This window comes from Archocentrus centrarchus, chromosome 7, assembly GCF_007364275.1.
Source record: "Archocentrus centrarchus isolate MPI-CPG fArcCen1 chromosome 7, fArcCen1, whole genome shotgun sequence".
NCBI lineage: Eukaryota > Metazoa > Chordata > Actinopteri > Cichliformes > Cichlidae > Archocentrus > Archocentrus centrarchus.
Genome location: NC_044352.1, coordinates 6,037,348 through 6,054,971, shown reverse-complemented (window position 1 = coordinate 6,054,971; position 17,624 = coordinate 6,037,348). Strand labels below are relative to the sequence as shown.

Sequence of the window (17,624 nt, the reverse complement as noted above, 5' to 3'; positions counted from 1 at the left end):
TGTCTGACTTTCCTTCCACAGACGTCATCCCCCCCATCCAGCAGTCCCCCAAAGCCCTCAGAGGAGGCGGGCTCCACGCCAGAGGTTGCCTCTCAGCAGCTGAACGGCAGCTCAGCAGCCTCCGCCATTGGCCAGCCCTTGGAGCTGGCCCCCCTGGCCCAGCCAACCCCGTGTGCCTTAGCCAGCAGAGACAACCAATCAGAGGGGGTGGAAGTGGAGGCCCCCTGTTGCCTTGACGACTGCCCGTCAGACGGAGCACTACAGAAGGAGGAGTGATGGCGTCCTTCCCAGGATGTGCTGCTCTAAGAGAGTTATCTGTGTTCGACTGCCTTTCCCTGTTTTTGTAGCCCTGTCTGCTAGCTGTGCACATTTATCGCACGGCGCAGGAGGTGACGCGAGGCTCCTCCTCGCCTCCTCTGCTGCGCCGTGTGATTAGCTAAACCAGTTAGCCGTTACCCCCCCCTTAAGTTGTCTCATATGGTTTTACATTGTTTATGAAGAGAGGTTTTCTCCATGAGTCCGTAAGCGCCCCACCTGAAAAAAACAAAAAAAATCCCCCAAATCCTCCCTTAACCGCACTCAGAGTGAAATAAGCTTAAAGCCCCGCCCCATCACGCCTCCCCCACATCTTTAAACAATCCCGCCCCCTTTTATTAGGGCTGTCTGTACAGTCTGATTATTTTGTGTTTTTTAATCATCCCGTTGTTTGAATCTCTGCACACAGATGTTAAGCATCCGGCGACGGTGACAGGCGGTCGTTGTGTGTCGATGTGGTTTGTTGCCATAGCCACCTCACGAGAGGTCAGATGTTCAGAGTCCGATTCCTCTGTGCAGCGACCCTCGCCAAACCCCGCTCTGCAGGCAGGCAGGCAGGCAGCGCTGCTAAACACAATGGTAGCACTCGCGTTAGCATCAAACCCCGTTTTGTTTTGTTTTTTCTTTTACTGATTGGTTAATCTGTCACTGAAGCACTAATGCACCATTGCGGCATTAGTGTGCTATCTTACTTTGCCCTATGTAGCATAGCCTAGTACTTAGCTGTGCTAAGAGATCCCATGAATTTATGCACCTTAAGCCCTACAGTATGCAAGATTTTACCCCACCCCTCCAAAAAAAAAAAAAGTGCATTATTATGTTATTGTCCCACCCCTCTCCCCTTCCCTTTCTCCCAAAGCTTTGATTGTACTACCCCAGCAGAAGCACTTAATGTTGTATTTAAATATAATGAATTTAAACGAGCCCCTACACAGTTGAATTGACAGTCAGTGGGGGGCGTTCCCCACTCCCGAGTAAATCATTATGACACATAGATCTATGTTTGAAGGTAGAGATCTATTTGAGAGACGTCAGAATGTGAACAGAGTGGTTTCAGACAACGAAGCACTTTGTTTTAAAAAATGTTAAACCACACTGGACAGTCCTCTACTAGGTGATAAAGAAATGACAGCCTCTCTGAGGCACCTTCTTCAGTTAAAGGCCAAAAATAGAAAAAAGATGGAAATGAGTGGTGAGGTTTTTGGGTAACTGCTGCCAGGCAGAGTTCCCCTCAGACTGCCCTCAGACATTCACTTTGCAAAGAAGCTAAAAGGAGTCTTGATGGTTCACGTCAGCGTACTCCTGGGAATCATTTCAGATTTCTAAACTCTATTTCCAAAGTGTATTTTCATAAGACGTGTGATATAAAAGGGGCGTGGCAGCAAAGCCTCAAAGGATTGAGCAGCTGTTGCCATTACGATAGCCCGACACCGAGAGCTGCTGCTCCGCGACGCTCCGGTGTGTCACTTTAGACCAGCAGGAAGCACTTCCCTGCCCCTGAAGCGCCATCAGCCGAGCACGGCGAGAGCCTTCACGGGCCGGACCACAATGTCACTTGACAGGGGAGAGGGAGGCCTCACGGCGGACCCTGAGTGTGCCGCTCACAATCTGAGACTTTTAAGAAATGTTTTATTAGAGCATTTATGTTTGTAGAGAATGAAATGTGTCCCCCCCCCTCACACACACACACACAGAGTAACGTCTCATCTGACAACAGAAATACAAGCATGTACCTTCTTACTGATTACCAGTAGCACAACTGCAAACGTAAAAGCAGTAGAGCGACAGATACTGCCTGAGAGACGCTGGCCATGATCGTTGTGATCTCTATAAACTTGCCGAGAGGCTGAAATGAACTCGTCACATGGAAAAAAGGGCAAGTCAGCAAAGAAGCACCTTATTTTCTTACTATGTTGGTGACTTGCGCTTCATCATGTGCCACAAAATTGACACGGAATAAAAGCTCCTAGGAAATGCCGTTTTTTTTTTTTTTTTTTTTCGTTTTTTTTTTTTTCGTTTTTTTTTGGAAGGAAAGAGAGAACCCTGACTATATATAAAAATATATATAAGTAAGTGTTAATGTAGTCGCGTCAGACATCCCTTCTGTTATGAACTCAGCCATTTACAGTGACACGCTGACAGTCGACCCAGCCGTGAGCGTAGGCCTGCGCTCGTTTGGGCCACGCCGCCGTCTCTTACACCAACACCAAATGAAATCAAAAAAGGTTCAGACTAGTTAGCCGTTAATTGGTAGGGATCTACGAGCACTTTAGGTGTTCTTAGGTTAAGAGTAGGTAAACAGCGTCGGGGCTTAACACAGGACTGTAAAACAGACACCAAGACTAGGCTAGAGAATATAGCTCCACTGGCCGAAATACTAAGTCTAGATTTACTAGGAGTCATATACTTAACTGCTTTCAACTTTTGACATTAGTACAAATACATGTATTGCAGCAGTACATTGTTAGAAGATGGCTTTTTTGCGGCGAGCCAGAGTGTGATCTGGTATTCGATGCCCTCTCTCGATTCGCTCGCCAGATAACAGTTACACAAACACACACACACACACACACACTCACACACATACATACATATATATATATTCATAAAACACAAACACACAGACAGGAATCAGTTGCATTTGTTACCAGCGGCATTTTCTCTGCTTTTGTGCTGAAGTGGTTTCTTTTCGTGCAGTTTCAGTTCCCAGTGGAGTGGTCGTCGGTTCATCGGAGATCTTTTTTGGTAACACTTTCTACTGACCGCGGGGAAGAGAAAAAAAAGAAATCCCACGTTCAAGTTTTTGCTGCATGGACACGGATTAGAGAATCGCACACTTTCTCACGCACACGTTTAGAGACGACAAGTTAATACATGCACATATACATACAGATATATAGATGTTAAATCCTGAGTTACACAGTAGGTAGTTTGGGGAAAAAAAAAAAAAAAAGTCAACACAACATATGATGTAGTGTCCCTCTTTTGTCCTCGTCTGTTTTAGTTCGATAGGTATTTGATCAGTGATTTTTATGCTTGTTGTCCTCTAACCCGCCCCTGCTATGACACTTCTTCTCGCTGTTCATCCATTTATTCTTTTAACCCGCCCTCAAATTTTCCTCAGCCTCTTTGTAGAGTACGTACATCCACGAAAACACATACACAGACACACAGACGCACACTATAAACCAAGCCCACTGCATACACGCACAGATATTGTACACACAGGTTAATCCCACCCCCCCCGTCCTCCTCCCCCTGTATCTCAGTTTTCTTTCACCTCCGTCTCTGCCGCTCCGTTAGCCCCTATAGGACCGTTTCTATTGGCCATTTTTTTTTTCTCTTTTCTCTTTGGGCTGCCCCGCCCCCTTAATCAACCCAACTAACAGTAAAGGTTATATTAACGTTGATAATCAGTTTCTGTATGTATCTAGCCAGAGTGGATTAAAAAAAATCAGAAAAAAAATCAAAACTGTTTTATTCAATTGTGCAAAATGTGTTTTTTCTTACTATTTTTAATGTTATTACATCTTCTAATCTAATCCTTCTACCATCGCTTCAGTTAGTACTGAAATACGCTTAGCCAACCTAGAGATTTGAACTGTAACAATCGCCATTTTCCTTACCTGTATTTTATATGGCATCTGTAGACCACTTCACCGTTTTATTATTGTACGTAAGTAAATATTGCCCGTTTTTTCGGATTGAAAATCGTCGTCTGCACTATGTTCGATTCTCATATTATCCCCGATAACGAGTTTTCGCTCTTCGTTGTTAATCAAAGCTCAACTCTGCGCCCTTGCACAAAGCAGCGAAACATCTCTTGTGAACACCTGAGAACCAAAGTACACCTAGCATCCCCGTCTACTCCCATTGAAGCCCCTCTATAGCCCCTCCCCCAACCAACATTGCCCCCCCCCCCCCCCCCCCCCCCCCCCTCCCCCACGAGTAACAGGTTTCTGATGATTATATGTATAATGACATTACAGCACGTGTGATTTATCCGACAGATCTGTGAGGTAACGGTGTGGTGTTTTTATTTTTGCTTTTGTTGTTTTTGTTTTTTTACACTGTGGTTTTTGCGGAGACGCAGACAGACGGGGCGGCGAGTGAGCGAGCATGAAGGAAATCCTTCGCTTTGCTCGCTCGCTTCCTCACAGTGAATTTTAGGAACCGCTCCGCTCGCTCCCATCAGATCAGATTAACAAACCACACACAGACGGAAGGAATGACACCTGACAAATATGCTCTCGGTCACGCCGGGGTGTCGGTGCCCTCTTTTGCTTTTCTTTTTCTTTTTTAACTCCCCCAGACTCGAGCCGACTGAGTCTTTTCAAGCTGTACGTGGGCACCGAGGTGATGGAGAGAGAGCAGATTTTCCTCAAAATGCGAATCTGAGATCGGTCGGCCTTCCAGGAGCTTTTGTGTGACTCAAGGAAATAACCACAAAGAGAGCTTTCAGAGTTTGTGGACTTAACAAGCAATTTAAATAAAAAAATTAAGAAAATCCAACTTTTTCCCAGCAAATCTTACTAAAATTACTCATCATAGTGAAAGGAGTTATTAATTATATTACTGACTGCTTTATGTCATGACATTTAAGCTAAATGTCTGCATTTTGGACTGTCGGTCTACCAAAAATAAGATGTTTCCTCCACTAAAAGCTGCATTATTTTTGAAGAAATCAACAAAGTCTGTGTTACTTTCAGTCCTTGTTAACAGATTCAAGCCCGTGGCTTACATCTTGCTATGATTGTCCATAAAAACTCATTTCCAGTTACTGATTTAATCCAGGAGGAAGGTAGAAGCGATAATCTCAGCTGAAGCAATCTGAGGAAAATTCTCATCCCGCCTCTTTGCCTACGAAAACGGGAGCATCCTCTGAAGAGAAGCAAAAGCCCCAGAACAGACGTGTGTACGCTGTAGTATTGTAGAAATGAAGCAGTATTATCTTCTGTCATACAGAAAGGAGTCATCGGTTAGGTTGTATCTGTCCAGGAAATCTCACAGCATTTTTGTCTGGCATGAATAAAGGTCCCTAATTTGTCTGTCTCTCTCTACACTGCCACTCCCCCCCTCCCCCTCAACAGCCCCCCCCCCCCCCCCCCCCCCCCCCCCCCAGAAGGTTCAGAATAACCCCCCGCTTCCACCTCCGCCCCCTCGTGCCTGAGTTCCTGTCACGTTGGGAGCCATTTCTTGTCACGTTGGTCAATGCATCAGTACCCAGAACCACCCAAAACTACCTGTGCAGCGAAAAAAGGGTTAAAATTTATCCATAATATTATTGTTATAGAAATATTATCATCATTATTGCTGTTATAATTATGGTTGGTATAATTTGTCATCATTGTTAGCATTATGGAAGCACCAGACGGTTTGTGGAAAGGTGAGAGAGAGTTTTTTTTCTTTTTCTTTTGTTTTTAATTTGTCTGGCTGTTGGTGGTCTGATCTCACAGAGGCAGGGGAGAAATGGTTCAGAAAGAGACAAAGATGGCAGTCATGTTTGTACTGGTTGGGAAATGACTTACAGTGCTGAAATAAAATTTATTCTTTTAGTAAAAAAAAAGTATTTGCTGTGTCCTGTGTCGTCTTTCGTTGGTTTTATGAGGGCTTTTACTTTGAAGTTTTGCAGATTGTTCTAGAATAGTGTTCTCCAGTGAGATGGAGAAAGATACACCATGTAACCAAAAATATTCATTCATCCATCCAAGTCATTCAATTCAGGTGTTCCAGTCACTTCCATGGCCACAGGTGTATACAATCAAGCATGTAGACTGCTTGTACAAACAGTGAAAGAACGGGTCGCTCCGGAGCTCAGTGAATTCCAGCGTGGTACTGTGATAGGATGATACCTGTGCAACAAGTTCAGTCATTAAATTTCCTCACTACTAAATATTCCACTATCAACTGTTAGTGGTATTTATCTCTAAACTGCTGGAAATATTTGCTTGTCTGCCTTTGCATATGAACTTGAGTGACATCCCATTCTTAATCCGTAGGGTTTAATATGAGGTCGGCCCACCCTTCTCAGCTATGACAGCTTCAGTTCTTCTGCGAAGGCTTTCCACAACGTTTAGGACTGTTTATGGGAATTTTGGACCATTCTACCAGAAGAATGTTCCATTTATGAGGTCAGACACTGATGTTGGACAAGAAGGCCTGGCTCACAGTCTCTGCTCTAATTCATCCCAAAGGTGTTCTGTCAGGTTGATGTCAGGACTGTGTGCAGGCCGGGCAAGGTCTTCCACACCAAATGTGCTCATCTGTGTCTTTATGGAGCTGCTTTGTGCACTGGTGTGCAGTCATGTTGGAACAGGAAGGGGCCATCCCCAAACTGTTCCCACAAAGTAGGGAGCATGAAGTTGTCCAAAATGTCTTAGTATACTGAAGCAGTAAGAGTTCCTTTCACTGGAACTAAAGGGCAGAGCCAAACTCCTGAAAACAACGCCACACCATAATCCCCCATTTACTACATTGAGCCAAATGTAAAGTTTGGTGGAGGAGGGATTGTGGTGTGGCCCTTCCTGTTCCAACTTGACTGGGTACGTGTTATAGTATATGAAAGAAGCTCCTTTTAGCCACATTTTAATACAAAACATCGTCTAGATATGCTTTCTGCTGTGTTAAAATACCTATCTTACCACTTGCAAATGTAGCTTATGGCTGTGAAGTGAAGAAACAATACTGGTGTGCTTCTATTCTGTATAAAAGTTTGGACACATCTCAGTGATCTTGCAGCTTTAGGCCCTGAAGAAGTTTCTAAATCCATAAGCGCTGGGTCTCAGGATCAGTGAATGCTCTCTCCCCAGTTGCTTCATTGTCTGTTCCTCTTAATTTTATATAGACTGACCCAGATATTGGTCCATAAAAATAAACAAAAAAAAAAACAGAACTATACTTCTGCTAAATAAATAAATGTATGTATGTATATACTGGAGCCAATCTAGGGAGGCTGCATCGCTTAAATTAAATCCCTTTATGTGGAACTTTGCTGCACTACATGCGGAGAGAGCAGCAGAGGGCGCTCATGAGCGATAGTAATGAATAGGAGTTGGTGATAAAGCTTTCTTCGAGACAAAAGGCATTTTTTAAAGTTTTAACAAAAACAGTATGTGTATGAATTGAAATAATAATAAATTAAAAAAACCCCACTTATGTCCATGTAGGAAAGCTGATTTTGCCTATAACCACCTAGAATTCTACTTGTATGCTATTCAGTGACTCAGACTTTACTACGAAAAACTTCCTCCTAAATCTCTCGTTTCAATCCATTCTCTCAGGGGAAAAAAAAAAAACAGGACGGAAATTTACAGAATAAAAATGTTTACGCCATAAAATGTACATTTTATTGGCGCCCCCTGTGTAACAGGAAGTCTACAAAGCGGGAAGTCTTGCGTATTTATGAGCTCTGTGACATTAAAAAATCCCGGCACGACACATAACTCTCGCGATATTTGGGTATCCCATCAGCTACCTTCTACAAACTCGCTCGGCTCGGAAAGATGGCGAGGGCGATATGAAGGGCCACCCAAGCTACGGGGAGGCTTTTGAGGTAAACCGCTGCTGTAAGTCGGCACCCAAACACTCGACGAGTTATAGGGGAAGCACCGAGTCTAGGAACGGAGACGACGACAGGTGTGTGCTGTCGCGTGCGGGGCGGATATGACAGCAGATCGAGAACCGCCAATTTGAGCTCGCTATCAGCTAGCTCTGCGAGCTAACAGCGGGTTAGCTGCTTCCGAGGCAGGCTCAGGTAAATATACCGCACACGGTGACAGCAGCTGCTCCTCAGCCTTCTTTAATGGACACCGCCGTGATGCTGACGACTTCAGGTTTACGGTGGACCGGGCAAGTGATGTTTCCGGGGGCTCAAGTTAGCCTGTTAGCTCCATCTGATGCAGGATGATGCGGGGGTCCCTGCTTCATTTTAACTGTCTGTCGCACACATTTTATGGGAATATGATTTAAAAATGACTCCGCATCGTTTATTGCAGCCATTCCCAAACATCAGACTGAGCAGTTTTAAGTGAGAAAATCTTCAGGGGCCCACCCTAACCTCAGTCTCAACCCTGATCACCACACAAGCAGGAAACTAAGGTTTAATTTGTGTTTTTATTAATTCGGTTTGATCTTCTGATCAGTTACTTACTTACTGAGCAGCCTGGGGTATGGGAATGACTGTCAGACAGTGCTCGGAGAGAAATACCAAAAATCACAACCTCCCTATATATATATATATATATATATATTTTTTTTTTTTTTTTTTTTTTTTTAAAGTCAAAAAATCATTAACTAAAAAGGGAGAAAACACTGTAAAATGTGCATGACGATTTAGGTTGATGAGATTTCACTGTGTGTGAAACTTCATAGTTATTCTGTGCTTCCTTTGTACATGACTCTGCAGCTTTCCTTGATGTCACACATTATTGGCCAGTGGTGTGGCCAGAGTCCACACCACGAATGACTAAAGCTGAGCACTGTTTACTGTCAACTGTATAAATCTATTATTTAAATCCAGATGGATGGTCAAATGTCTGATTATTGGTGTGTCAGAAGACTTGGAATAAAATTTGATGGGAGACTTGAGAGAGCCTTAAAAGTCAACAGTAAAATCAATCTGAAATCAATAGGTGTATCAATGAATGGAAGCTAAAATAGGAGCTGCAGTTATGAACTACAGTAGTCTAACCTAGAGGAGATAAAAACATGCATGACTCTCTAGATTTGTTTTGTTGGGATAAAATTGAGCTGATCTTGCTGAGTCAACTTAACTGCATAAAACAAGACTGGGCAACTGAATTGTCATCCTTTCTTAAGCTGAGGTGGTTGTCAAAGATGACACTGAGGTTTTCACAATACTGGCCTGACTTCATAGATAAGGAGCTCTGGCATGTTGCATCAGGGCCAGAAACGATCACTTCTGACTTATCCATATTTATCTGCAGGAAGTTACCAGCCATCCAGCATTTAATATATTTATAAAGCCATTTAAGGCTAATAAGTTCACTAAACAGCCAGAGAAGTAACATTTAAAACCCTGTTTTTTTTTCTTTTTGTTTTTTTTTTTGTTCCCACTTCTGCTCAGGGGCATTGTTCTCCTGTCTCACTGTCTGGAGGGGTTTCCCTGCTCTGTTAAAATATGTTACAAGCAGTTAAATCAAACAAGAAATACACTTATATTCTGAGCATATGTTGTGAAGATACATGTGACAACATTCAAACACGATTTTAGCAAAGACAAGTTTGAAAAGTGCCACAAACAAAAATACCTTCATACACAAATTTTATTAACATTAAATAAGATTTCTATAGCAGGTGATCTTGTCACTTTTGGCTTGTCTTTGTCAGAAAAGGAGGTCCTACCTTCAGGTAATGCTTTATAGAGTCTCCCAAACCATATTCAACTCTTCTTTGATACCTTTTTACCTGTTTTTATTGGTTGTGAAAAGAAACATTAACAGGATGTGTTGCTTAAAGCTTTCTGCTGTGTAGTTAAGGTTGATTGCAGTTCAGCATATGTTGCAATTCTTCTTCTTATTTTTAATCTCTCCTAGGTTTGGCCCTGGAGATGCCTACCCACCCTCCTCAAGAACAGAGAGCAGCCACCTTTATTTTGCTTGTTTGCTTGTTAAGTCATAACATCAGCAAAGCAGACTCCAAGAAAGAAAGTGGGAGCTGTGGGGTGAGGTAGTAGTTTGTATAGTTTTAGGATCATACCAGATCTGGGAGATAACTATACAGCCTACTGTCTTTCTCACAGCACCTGAAACCATCACCTCCATCATCATCTCACCTGCTGAGTTTTTTTTTTTCTTTCTTTCATTGTGGATTGTAGATGAAGCTTCTTAAGTAATCTATAGAAATATGATCAGATTTTCTAAAGCACAGGCAGCACAGATCTGCTGGTTTCAGTTTCTCGTGTGGGTTCTTTGTATTTTATTATATTAAATAACAGATGAGACTCGGGTTATTTAATTAAATATAATTCAGATAATTATTTTTGTGATGGAGTTGGAACAAAGTTTCATGATGTTCTCGGAGATGCATTTTGTAAATTCTAGACGTAAAATAACAATTTGGCAAATAGTTAAACCAACCAGCTGCTGACTGATATTATCAATCATGCTAATGATTGATATTATCATGATTGATAATATCAATCATTATCATGATTGATAATATCAATCAACCTGTGATGTAGACAGTAAAATGACTTATCTAATGTGTGTAATTCTGCCAAAAATCCATATTTTTTACAATCTTTAACAGTGTCAGAGTGGATATAAGAAACAGGATTGTATATTTAATGTGTATTTTTGCACTTGACATAAAAATAAAGTTTTTTTTCTGAAACAAATGCGGCCTGTTTGCTTTGCTGTGTGATTTCCAGGATCAAATATGTTTTTAAAGAGTTGACAGTTCAAACCGGGTCAACTTAAGCGGAGCTGTATCACTGTGCTGATTGGATAATATTGATGCGTAGGGTGGGGGCGTTCCCCCGAAACTCTCCCTGATTGGTCAAATTAGAACTAAGAGGGTGGGGCTATAATCAAAGATCAGTAAAAGTAGAGCTCTCACATTCGTTGGTTTTTCCGGATACTCAAATCATGACGCGTAACACTATTTCAGTACTTTTCGCAGTACTTGTTACAAACATTAACAGTACAATCACAGATTACAGCTTAATAAACAAACAGTGAAGGAGCGCGCTCATTATGGGAGCCTGAAGCTGTAAAAGACTAGCGACTCGATCTTCGGTCTCATTAATTAGTCACGCGCTCAGCACGTGTCCATCTGGCGCAACCACACGATCTTTGGTGTGACGTCAGAGCGAGTCCGGTCTACGATGGCGAATATTCGTTGTGTGAAGGTGAGCAACAGAAAAAAAACGTGAAATCTCTCCGCACCGCTTCGCTGTCTCTGCTTCCTCTAAAGAAATCTGATGGGTTAGGCTTTCGTGTCGCTTCGGTTTCGATTTTTGCGAGTTTTCGTGTGTCTTCCGGCGTGCATGTTCTCTTTCTAGTCCATAAGTCCGGCTAACATTCCCGCAGGTTAGCAGACGTGCTGGGACCTCCCCTCCGGACTCAGCTGCAGGGACACTGGACACATGAGGGCTTTAAAATACCTCTGTTTCTATTTCACCGCTTAAAAATCATTGCGTTGACTCTGAAGACTGAACCAGGGTCTGTGCGTCGGTTTGCAGCTTTTTTGGTTCCCTTCGTAACATCAAAACAAACCAAGTAATAAACAGGTTTAAAAAAACTGTCATTGTCCATTTCCCCCCAGTGGCTTCCCAAAATAATAACTTCCTTTGTCACGTTTGGCCTGTTGCTTCGGACTCACTATATTGTAAAAATGAATCATTATTCTAATTCACATTTTTGTGTTTTGCTCTTGTGTTTGCTGTAGGCCTCAGTGATGAGAGGAAAATCTGCAGTTTGAGAACGCTTTAGCAATAATAATGCTGCACCTTGTGGTTTTTGTGGGTTACACACGAGGTTTTTCATGGTTCAGAATTGGCCTGTGGGGTCCCTTCACAGAAGCCTGCTTTCTGCTCATTTGATAAACAAACGTGTATTTTATGCTGCAGTCCCTGAAACCCTGGTTTCCGCAGGTGATCGTTGCAGGGAAATCTGTGGTTATGGTTTCTGTGCCATTTTGCTTTACTGGATCTCCTGCTGTAGACTGATCCCAGCAAACAAGGTGGAAACACTGAAACATCTCCAATATCCACGCTCGTCGTGGCCTGAAGACATAAACCAGACTGTAAGCAGACAGATTGGTGGTGTTCATGTGTACAGTAGGGGTCCAGATTCCTCTCGTGCAAAGGAAGGAGTATAGTTCTTGTTATAGCAATAATAAAATGAATTCATGTGCCCATTTTTTTTCCTTTTTCTTTATTATGACATTTTGTTGACAGCCAATTTTGCTACAGTATGTCTTTAATCAGTCAGCCACACTGTGTGAACTCCACCTGCACAGAGAGGTATTACTGGATGCATTTAAACAACACAAGTTTATCCCATTTACTTATATTTGCATGTACATTTGTTCTGTGGCCCGTCTGCCTGAAGGTGTTTGCATTTTAAACCTGCGGTCCGGCCCGTTTAGTGCTCGCTGGATAAGAAATGGGCTCCAGGACGTGAGGTCGCCAGCTCCAGTAAAACACTGTTTGTGTTGCATGTTTTTATGCTCCTGATTTATAAAATATGATTTAGCAGCACTAATATGGCACGTTAATGTGTGTGTAAGTGTGCTGTATAAAACGGGAATCTCAGCTTCTCCCAGCAGCTTTGGGAATGACTGCTGACTTCCCACTCAGTTACCTCACACGCACGCATGTATTTTCAGTTTTCAGTTGGTCAGATTTAAGTAACACAAAGCCACTTGGTTAGTTTAGACGCAGATTATCTTTTGGCTTCAAATGTTCCACAGGAGCAGCTGCACACACAGCAAGAAGGTCAAAGTGCAACGCTCGGTTCTGTTATGAGAAAGTGGTGTCAGACTTCAGCTAGGAGCAGGTTTTTCCACTCAGCCGTCTCTCTGAGCAGTTATCTCAGGCGACCAAGACAGAGCAGCTTTCCAGATGAATGATGAGGCCCTAACTGTCATTTCAGAGAGATAAAAATGACTTCAAATCTGATATAAATCAGTTTTAAAAACGTATTTCCTGCAGATTATACTACTTCAGGTGATTATGGCTTCATTTATGGGTCAGCCACCAACTTCTCTATTGAGGTTGAAGAAAAATGATGAGGAAAAGAGACAGGATGTCTTTTTCTTATGTGTTGCCTGTGAGTCAGTGTAACAGCACTAAATGAGCTACACGGCTCTTTGGAAGCAGAGGTGGGACCACCGCCATCTTCATCTTTAACTGCTGTCTCTTTGCTGATGTTGTACCTGGTAGGTTTCCTCAGCTCTATGCTTTGTGCATGAAGTGGCATGCACGCTCACCTTCACCTGACCTTTAACCTGCATAGTTTGTGTTTGTTGTATTCCAGACTCCCGCTCAGCATCGGTGGTTTTGACAGCTCGGCTTTGGTGCACATTTATTTTGTCAGGATCTGCTCCGTCCCCTCTGCCTGCAGTTTATATTCTGTTGCCCGTTTTGTGTCATGCTGTATAAATACTGCATAAATGGTTAAGTCCAGTTTAAAATTGTGCTCATTCTAAGTGTCAGAAAGGAGGATTATCCAGGATTTCCTCATTGGTTAATGATTTCTGATTGTCAGCTTCCAAAATGCAAATCTGGTGACAGTGAAAACATCACAGTAGCTGCGTCCATCTTTTATACCGTCGATACTCAATTTAAAGGATTTGATAATAATCACTTTCTTTCTTTTTTTTTTTTTTTTTCAAAAATCAATCAAAATGTGAAAAGAGTAAAATTAATCTGAGCGCTAATTGAACGCTCGTGAAGCAGCTGTGGAGACAGAGGTTTTAAAGTGTTCTTCGTGGATGTGATGTTGATGGTGCAGCTGTAACTGCAGGTCATCACACGTGCTCTGACGTCTCAGTTAAATACGTCTTTAATGGAATTGTGGCTCAGTTAAAGCTGTCTTTCAGGACAGTGCGGATGTTGCAGTATCGGCTGGAGATCCTTCATTGGAATATTGATGAAAGTAACAGGAAATCACATTGAACATTTTTCTGCTGTGGTTTTGACTGAAGTACTGTAAAGGTACTGGGCAGGATTTTAAAATAGTTTAAAGGTATTTGTGGAAGCAGCTTTAATGTGAAATAGGTTTGACCCCCCCCCCCCCCCCCCCCCCCCGAAAAAAAAAACAAAAAAACATCAGTTTCATGAAGTTTAAGGGGTTTTAACTCAGTCCAGCTTTAACAAATAAAATCCAAACTATTGATTTTCTTCCACAAAAGAACCCAATGACATCAATGATTAATCAGTGACCTCTCCTTGAACTCGTCCTTCTGATCTGTGACTTTCCCTTCTTCATTTTAAAGTACACAGATGACATGATCATTCAGTCTTGAGCGTGGCACAGAAACCAGCTGTTAACCTGTTGTTGTTGTTGTTGAGCATGTTGTCAGGTGGTGTGAAATCTCACGGGACTGTTATTGGTTCCAGATTGAATTTGACACAAACTGTGAAGCTGTGTGCAGAAAGGGTCATCAGAGTTCCTGTCCTTCAGAGATAGGAGCGCAACACCGAGGAAAAAGAGAAAACCGATTCAATGACAAACTGATAGGAACTGTGAACTGTCATGGAAGCTGATTGGTTAATTACAACTTAACCTGGAGTCAGACAGTTGCAGAGGATGGCCAGCTCCATCTAAAATGACGACTCCCTCCTCAATTTGAATCTATATTTATCATGTAGTTTTTAGCTTTTTGGACTTTTTTTTTGTGGTTTTAGTGAAGCCTGGAGCGCTCTCCCTTTATTCCCTTTTGTTTTTCTCTGTGAATGTTGTCCAGTGTCTGTGTTTGATATCTGGAAAACAAATCTACCTAAGGATGCAGAAAGAAACCTGAGTCTTAACCTTCTTCTGCCCCTGCCCTCCTCTCCCACTGTCTGTGTGTGTGTGTGTGTGTGTGTGTGTGTGTGTGTGTGTGTGTGTGTGTGTGTGTGTGTTGAGCAGGGTTTGGTTGGCCTGGTGACGGGTGGTGCCTCCGGTTTGGGTCGGGCCACCGTGGAGCGCCTGGTGCAGAGCGGAGCGTCTGCTGTGATCGTGGACCTGCCCTCCTCTGACGGACAGGCTGTGGCAGCCGGTCTGGGAGACCGCTGTGCCTTCGCTCCTGCAGACGTGAGTTCAAAACTCAGCGGACGGGACACGTGAATCCATGTTTTCCCAGTGGAAACATCGACAGAGGAAGTCACACTTAACCTTAAACCCGTATCTGTGTGAGCTGTGAGGAGCGTGTAGTTTCACACGTGGACTTTGGACCATCTTCATGAAGATTTGTACTTTAACACTAGAAGAACCACAAACACGGTCATTTTGACCCACTTGGCTTTTTAAAAATCAAGTAACTGTTAAATTTTTTGAGGGCTGAACGGGTCGTTTGTGGGAGCAAACGACTCGTTTTGTAGGAGAAACATTAAATTTGATTGTGCAGGGGTCGCCGGAGGTGTAATACCCTCTCAGCTCAGTAGATGGTGCTCACACCCAGCACCAGTGAATTAATTCTTCTCTCTGGCCCCCAACCTTTACTGTACTAAAGAAGAGTATTTTTGTGACTCTTTGGTGTATTTAGGGTTATTGTATTGGTGCCATTAGTATCATTTGCTGGGATATTTTATAGTTTGATGTGAAAAAGGGGTTCTTGGTGATGTTTTCCAGGTGACGTCAGAGGCAGACGTGCAGTCAGCTGTGTCTCTGGCCAAAGAGAAGTTTGGGAAGTTGGACCTGGCTGTGAACTGTGCCGGCGTTGCTGTGGCTGTGAAAACATACAACTTTAAGAAGGACCTCCCTCACAGCCTGGAGGACTTCCAGCGTGTCATCAATGTAAGATGGACGGACATTTGACGAGAAGAGGAAGAAATCAGAGAATTGTGTGTGACTTTTGTGTTTTTGTTGTTGTTTATCCTGCAGGTGAATATTGCGGGATCTTTTAACGTGATTCGCCTCGCTGCAGGCGAGATGGGGAAGAACGAGCCCGATGCAGACGGACACAGAGGCTGCATCATTAACACGGCCAGCGTGGCAGCTTTTGATGGACAGGCAGGTTTTTATTTCAAAACAAAACAAAAACATAAGCAAACAATAAAAAGAAGCAGTCGCCTCATTAATGAGCTTTATTTTTTTTAATTTCTCCAGGTTGGTCAAGCAGCTTATTCTGCTTCTAAGGGCGGCATCGTTGGGATGACCCTCCCCATCGCACGTGACCTCGCACCCATGGGCATCAGAGTCATCACCATAGCACCTGGTTAGTGTTCATATCAAGACCATCACAGTTAAACTAAACTAACAAACACAAAAAGCAAATAAAAATACCTGCCAATGGAAAAATGGAACTGTGTTCTTCCTCCAGGGCTCTTCTCCACCCCTCTCCTCGCCAGTCTTCCAGAGAAGGTGCGCGCATTCCTCGCCCGCCAGGTGCCCTTCCCCCCGCGCCTGGGCGACCCCGCTGAGTTCGCTCACCTGGTCACGTGCCTGGTTGAGAACCCCATGATCAACGGAGAGGTCATCAGACTGGACGGAGCCATTCGCATGCAGCCTTGAGACAAGACCGAGCACGAGTCTCTGACACGTTCTCATCTCAGCGTTTTATCAGGAGCCGCTGGCGTCACAAAGATGCCCGAGAAAGCAGGAGGGGTTCAGTTTGTTCCCTGTTTGGGATGTTTGTGATTTCCACTTTTAATTTTACTTTTAGCCACTTGTTTAGGTTTGGGTTAAATACACTCCTTCACAAAAACCGTACACATAGAGAAATGACACCCAATGGTACCCAGTGCCTTTAAATGTGACGCCAAGTGGTCCAAACAACACACACTTGTTATGAATTACGCTCAGCGTTGCATCTGAGACGCCAGCGTCTCTGACAGAACAGCATGTACAGGGTGAGAACAGGCTGCTGAGATTTAATTAACGAGCAAATCTTATGTTTGTCTTTGTGGCTGCATTTACATTGTAGGAATCTGCACACTGTAAATAAGTCTGTCAGGGATCACCGGCCATTTTATCAGATTTTTATGTGAATGTAAAAAATGACTGCAGTACAATAAACCTCACATGAGTTTGACTAATCTGAGAGTTATTTTTCTGTGACCCCTATCAGCAGGTATGGACTCACCTCACTTAGAGGAAGTTCAGCCTTTTTAGTCTGAAGCAAATAAACAAACCAGAGATATGAAAAAATAACTATTTTACTTCAATAGGTGAACATTCGAGCTTTGTCTTAAACCAGTTAAATTATTTGAATTAATGGCATAATTTTCCACATCAGTTAGGGGGGAAAATGATGAAATCAACAAAAACCACTTTGTTGGACCTCCTTTGGCTTTTATAACAGCCTGGCAGTTAGCTTCTTTAGCATGTAGAGGTGGATCATGTCAGGGCCTGGTGCTGGCCGACTCTTCATATTTGAGACTTTTTCTTGGATGTCTGCCACAGTGACCGTTACTGGATCCTGTTCAGGGTTCTTCAGCTTGTAGCCAAGCATCTCAAGGATCAGCTGGTTGGTTTCAGTGATGGTCGAAGTAGGGACCATGTGTAATGCTGCAACCACATCTTCTAGTCGACTGTTAGAAGGTACTTAATGTAGCCTTGGTAATGGGTCATGGAGGGTGCAGGTTTCCAGCTTAGCCATGATCTTCTCTTTCAGGTTAACTGTTCTCATATTCAGTCTAC

The 17,624-nt window shown here is 43.1% G+C and overlaps 2 protein-coding genes across 3 annotated transcripts in view; both read left to right on the top strand.

The window, feature by feature from the left end:
- The window catches only part of fam120c (family with sequence similarity 120 member C), a 35,457-nt gene extending 31,236 nt beyond the window's left edge, over nt 1–4,221 (top strand). Inside the window, exon 17 of the mRNA XM_030733080.1 lies at nt 22–4,221. Within this exon, the coding sequence (XP_030588940.1) occupies nt 22–276 (255 nt within the window). The 3' untranslated portion in view covers nt 277–4,221. The remainder of the gene's footprint in view (nt 1–21) is intronic.
- A 3,539-nt stretch (nt 4,222–7,760) lies between these two features.
- Nucleotides 7,761–17,020, top strand: hsd17b10 (hydroxysteroid (17-beta) dehydrogenase 10). Of its 2 annotated transcripts, none has more exons than XM_030734762.1 (6): nt 7,761–7,867; nt 14,913–15,077; nt 15,615–15,779; nt 15,867–15,995; nt 16,092–16,200; nt 16,306–17,020. In XM_030734762.1, the coding sequence occupies exons 1-6, from the start codon at nt 7,832–7,834 to the stop codon at nt 16,494–16,496; spliced, it is 795 nt and encodes a 264-aa protein (XP_030590622.1). In that variant the 5' UTR covers nt 7,761–7,831; the 3' UTR covers nt 16,497–17,020. The 2 variants fall into 2 exon arrangements, with proteins under 2 accessions (XP_030590622.1, XP_030590623.1); XM_030734763.1 differs by lacking the exon at nt 7,761–7,867 and adding an exon at nt 11,034–11,185.
- The last annotated feature ends 604 nt before the right edge of the window (nt 17,021–17,624 follow it).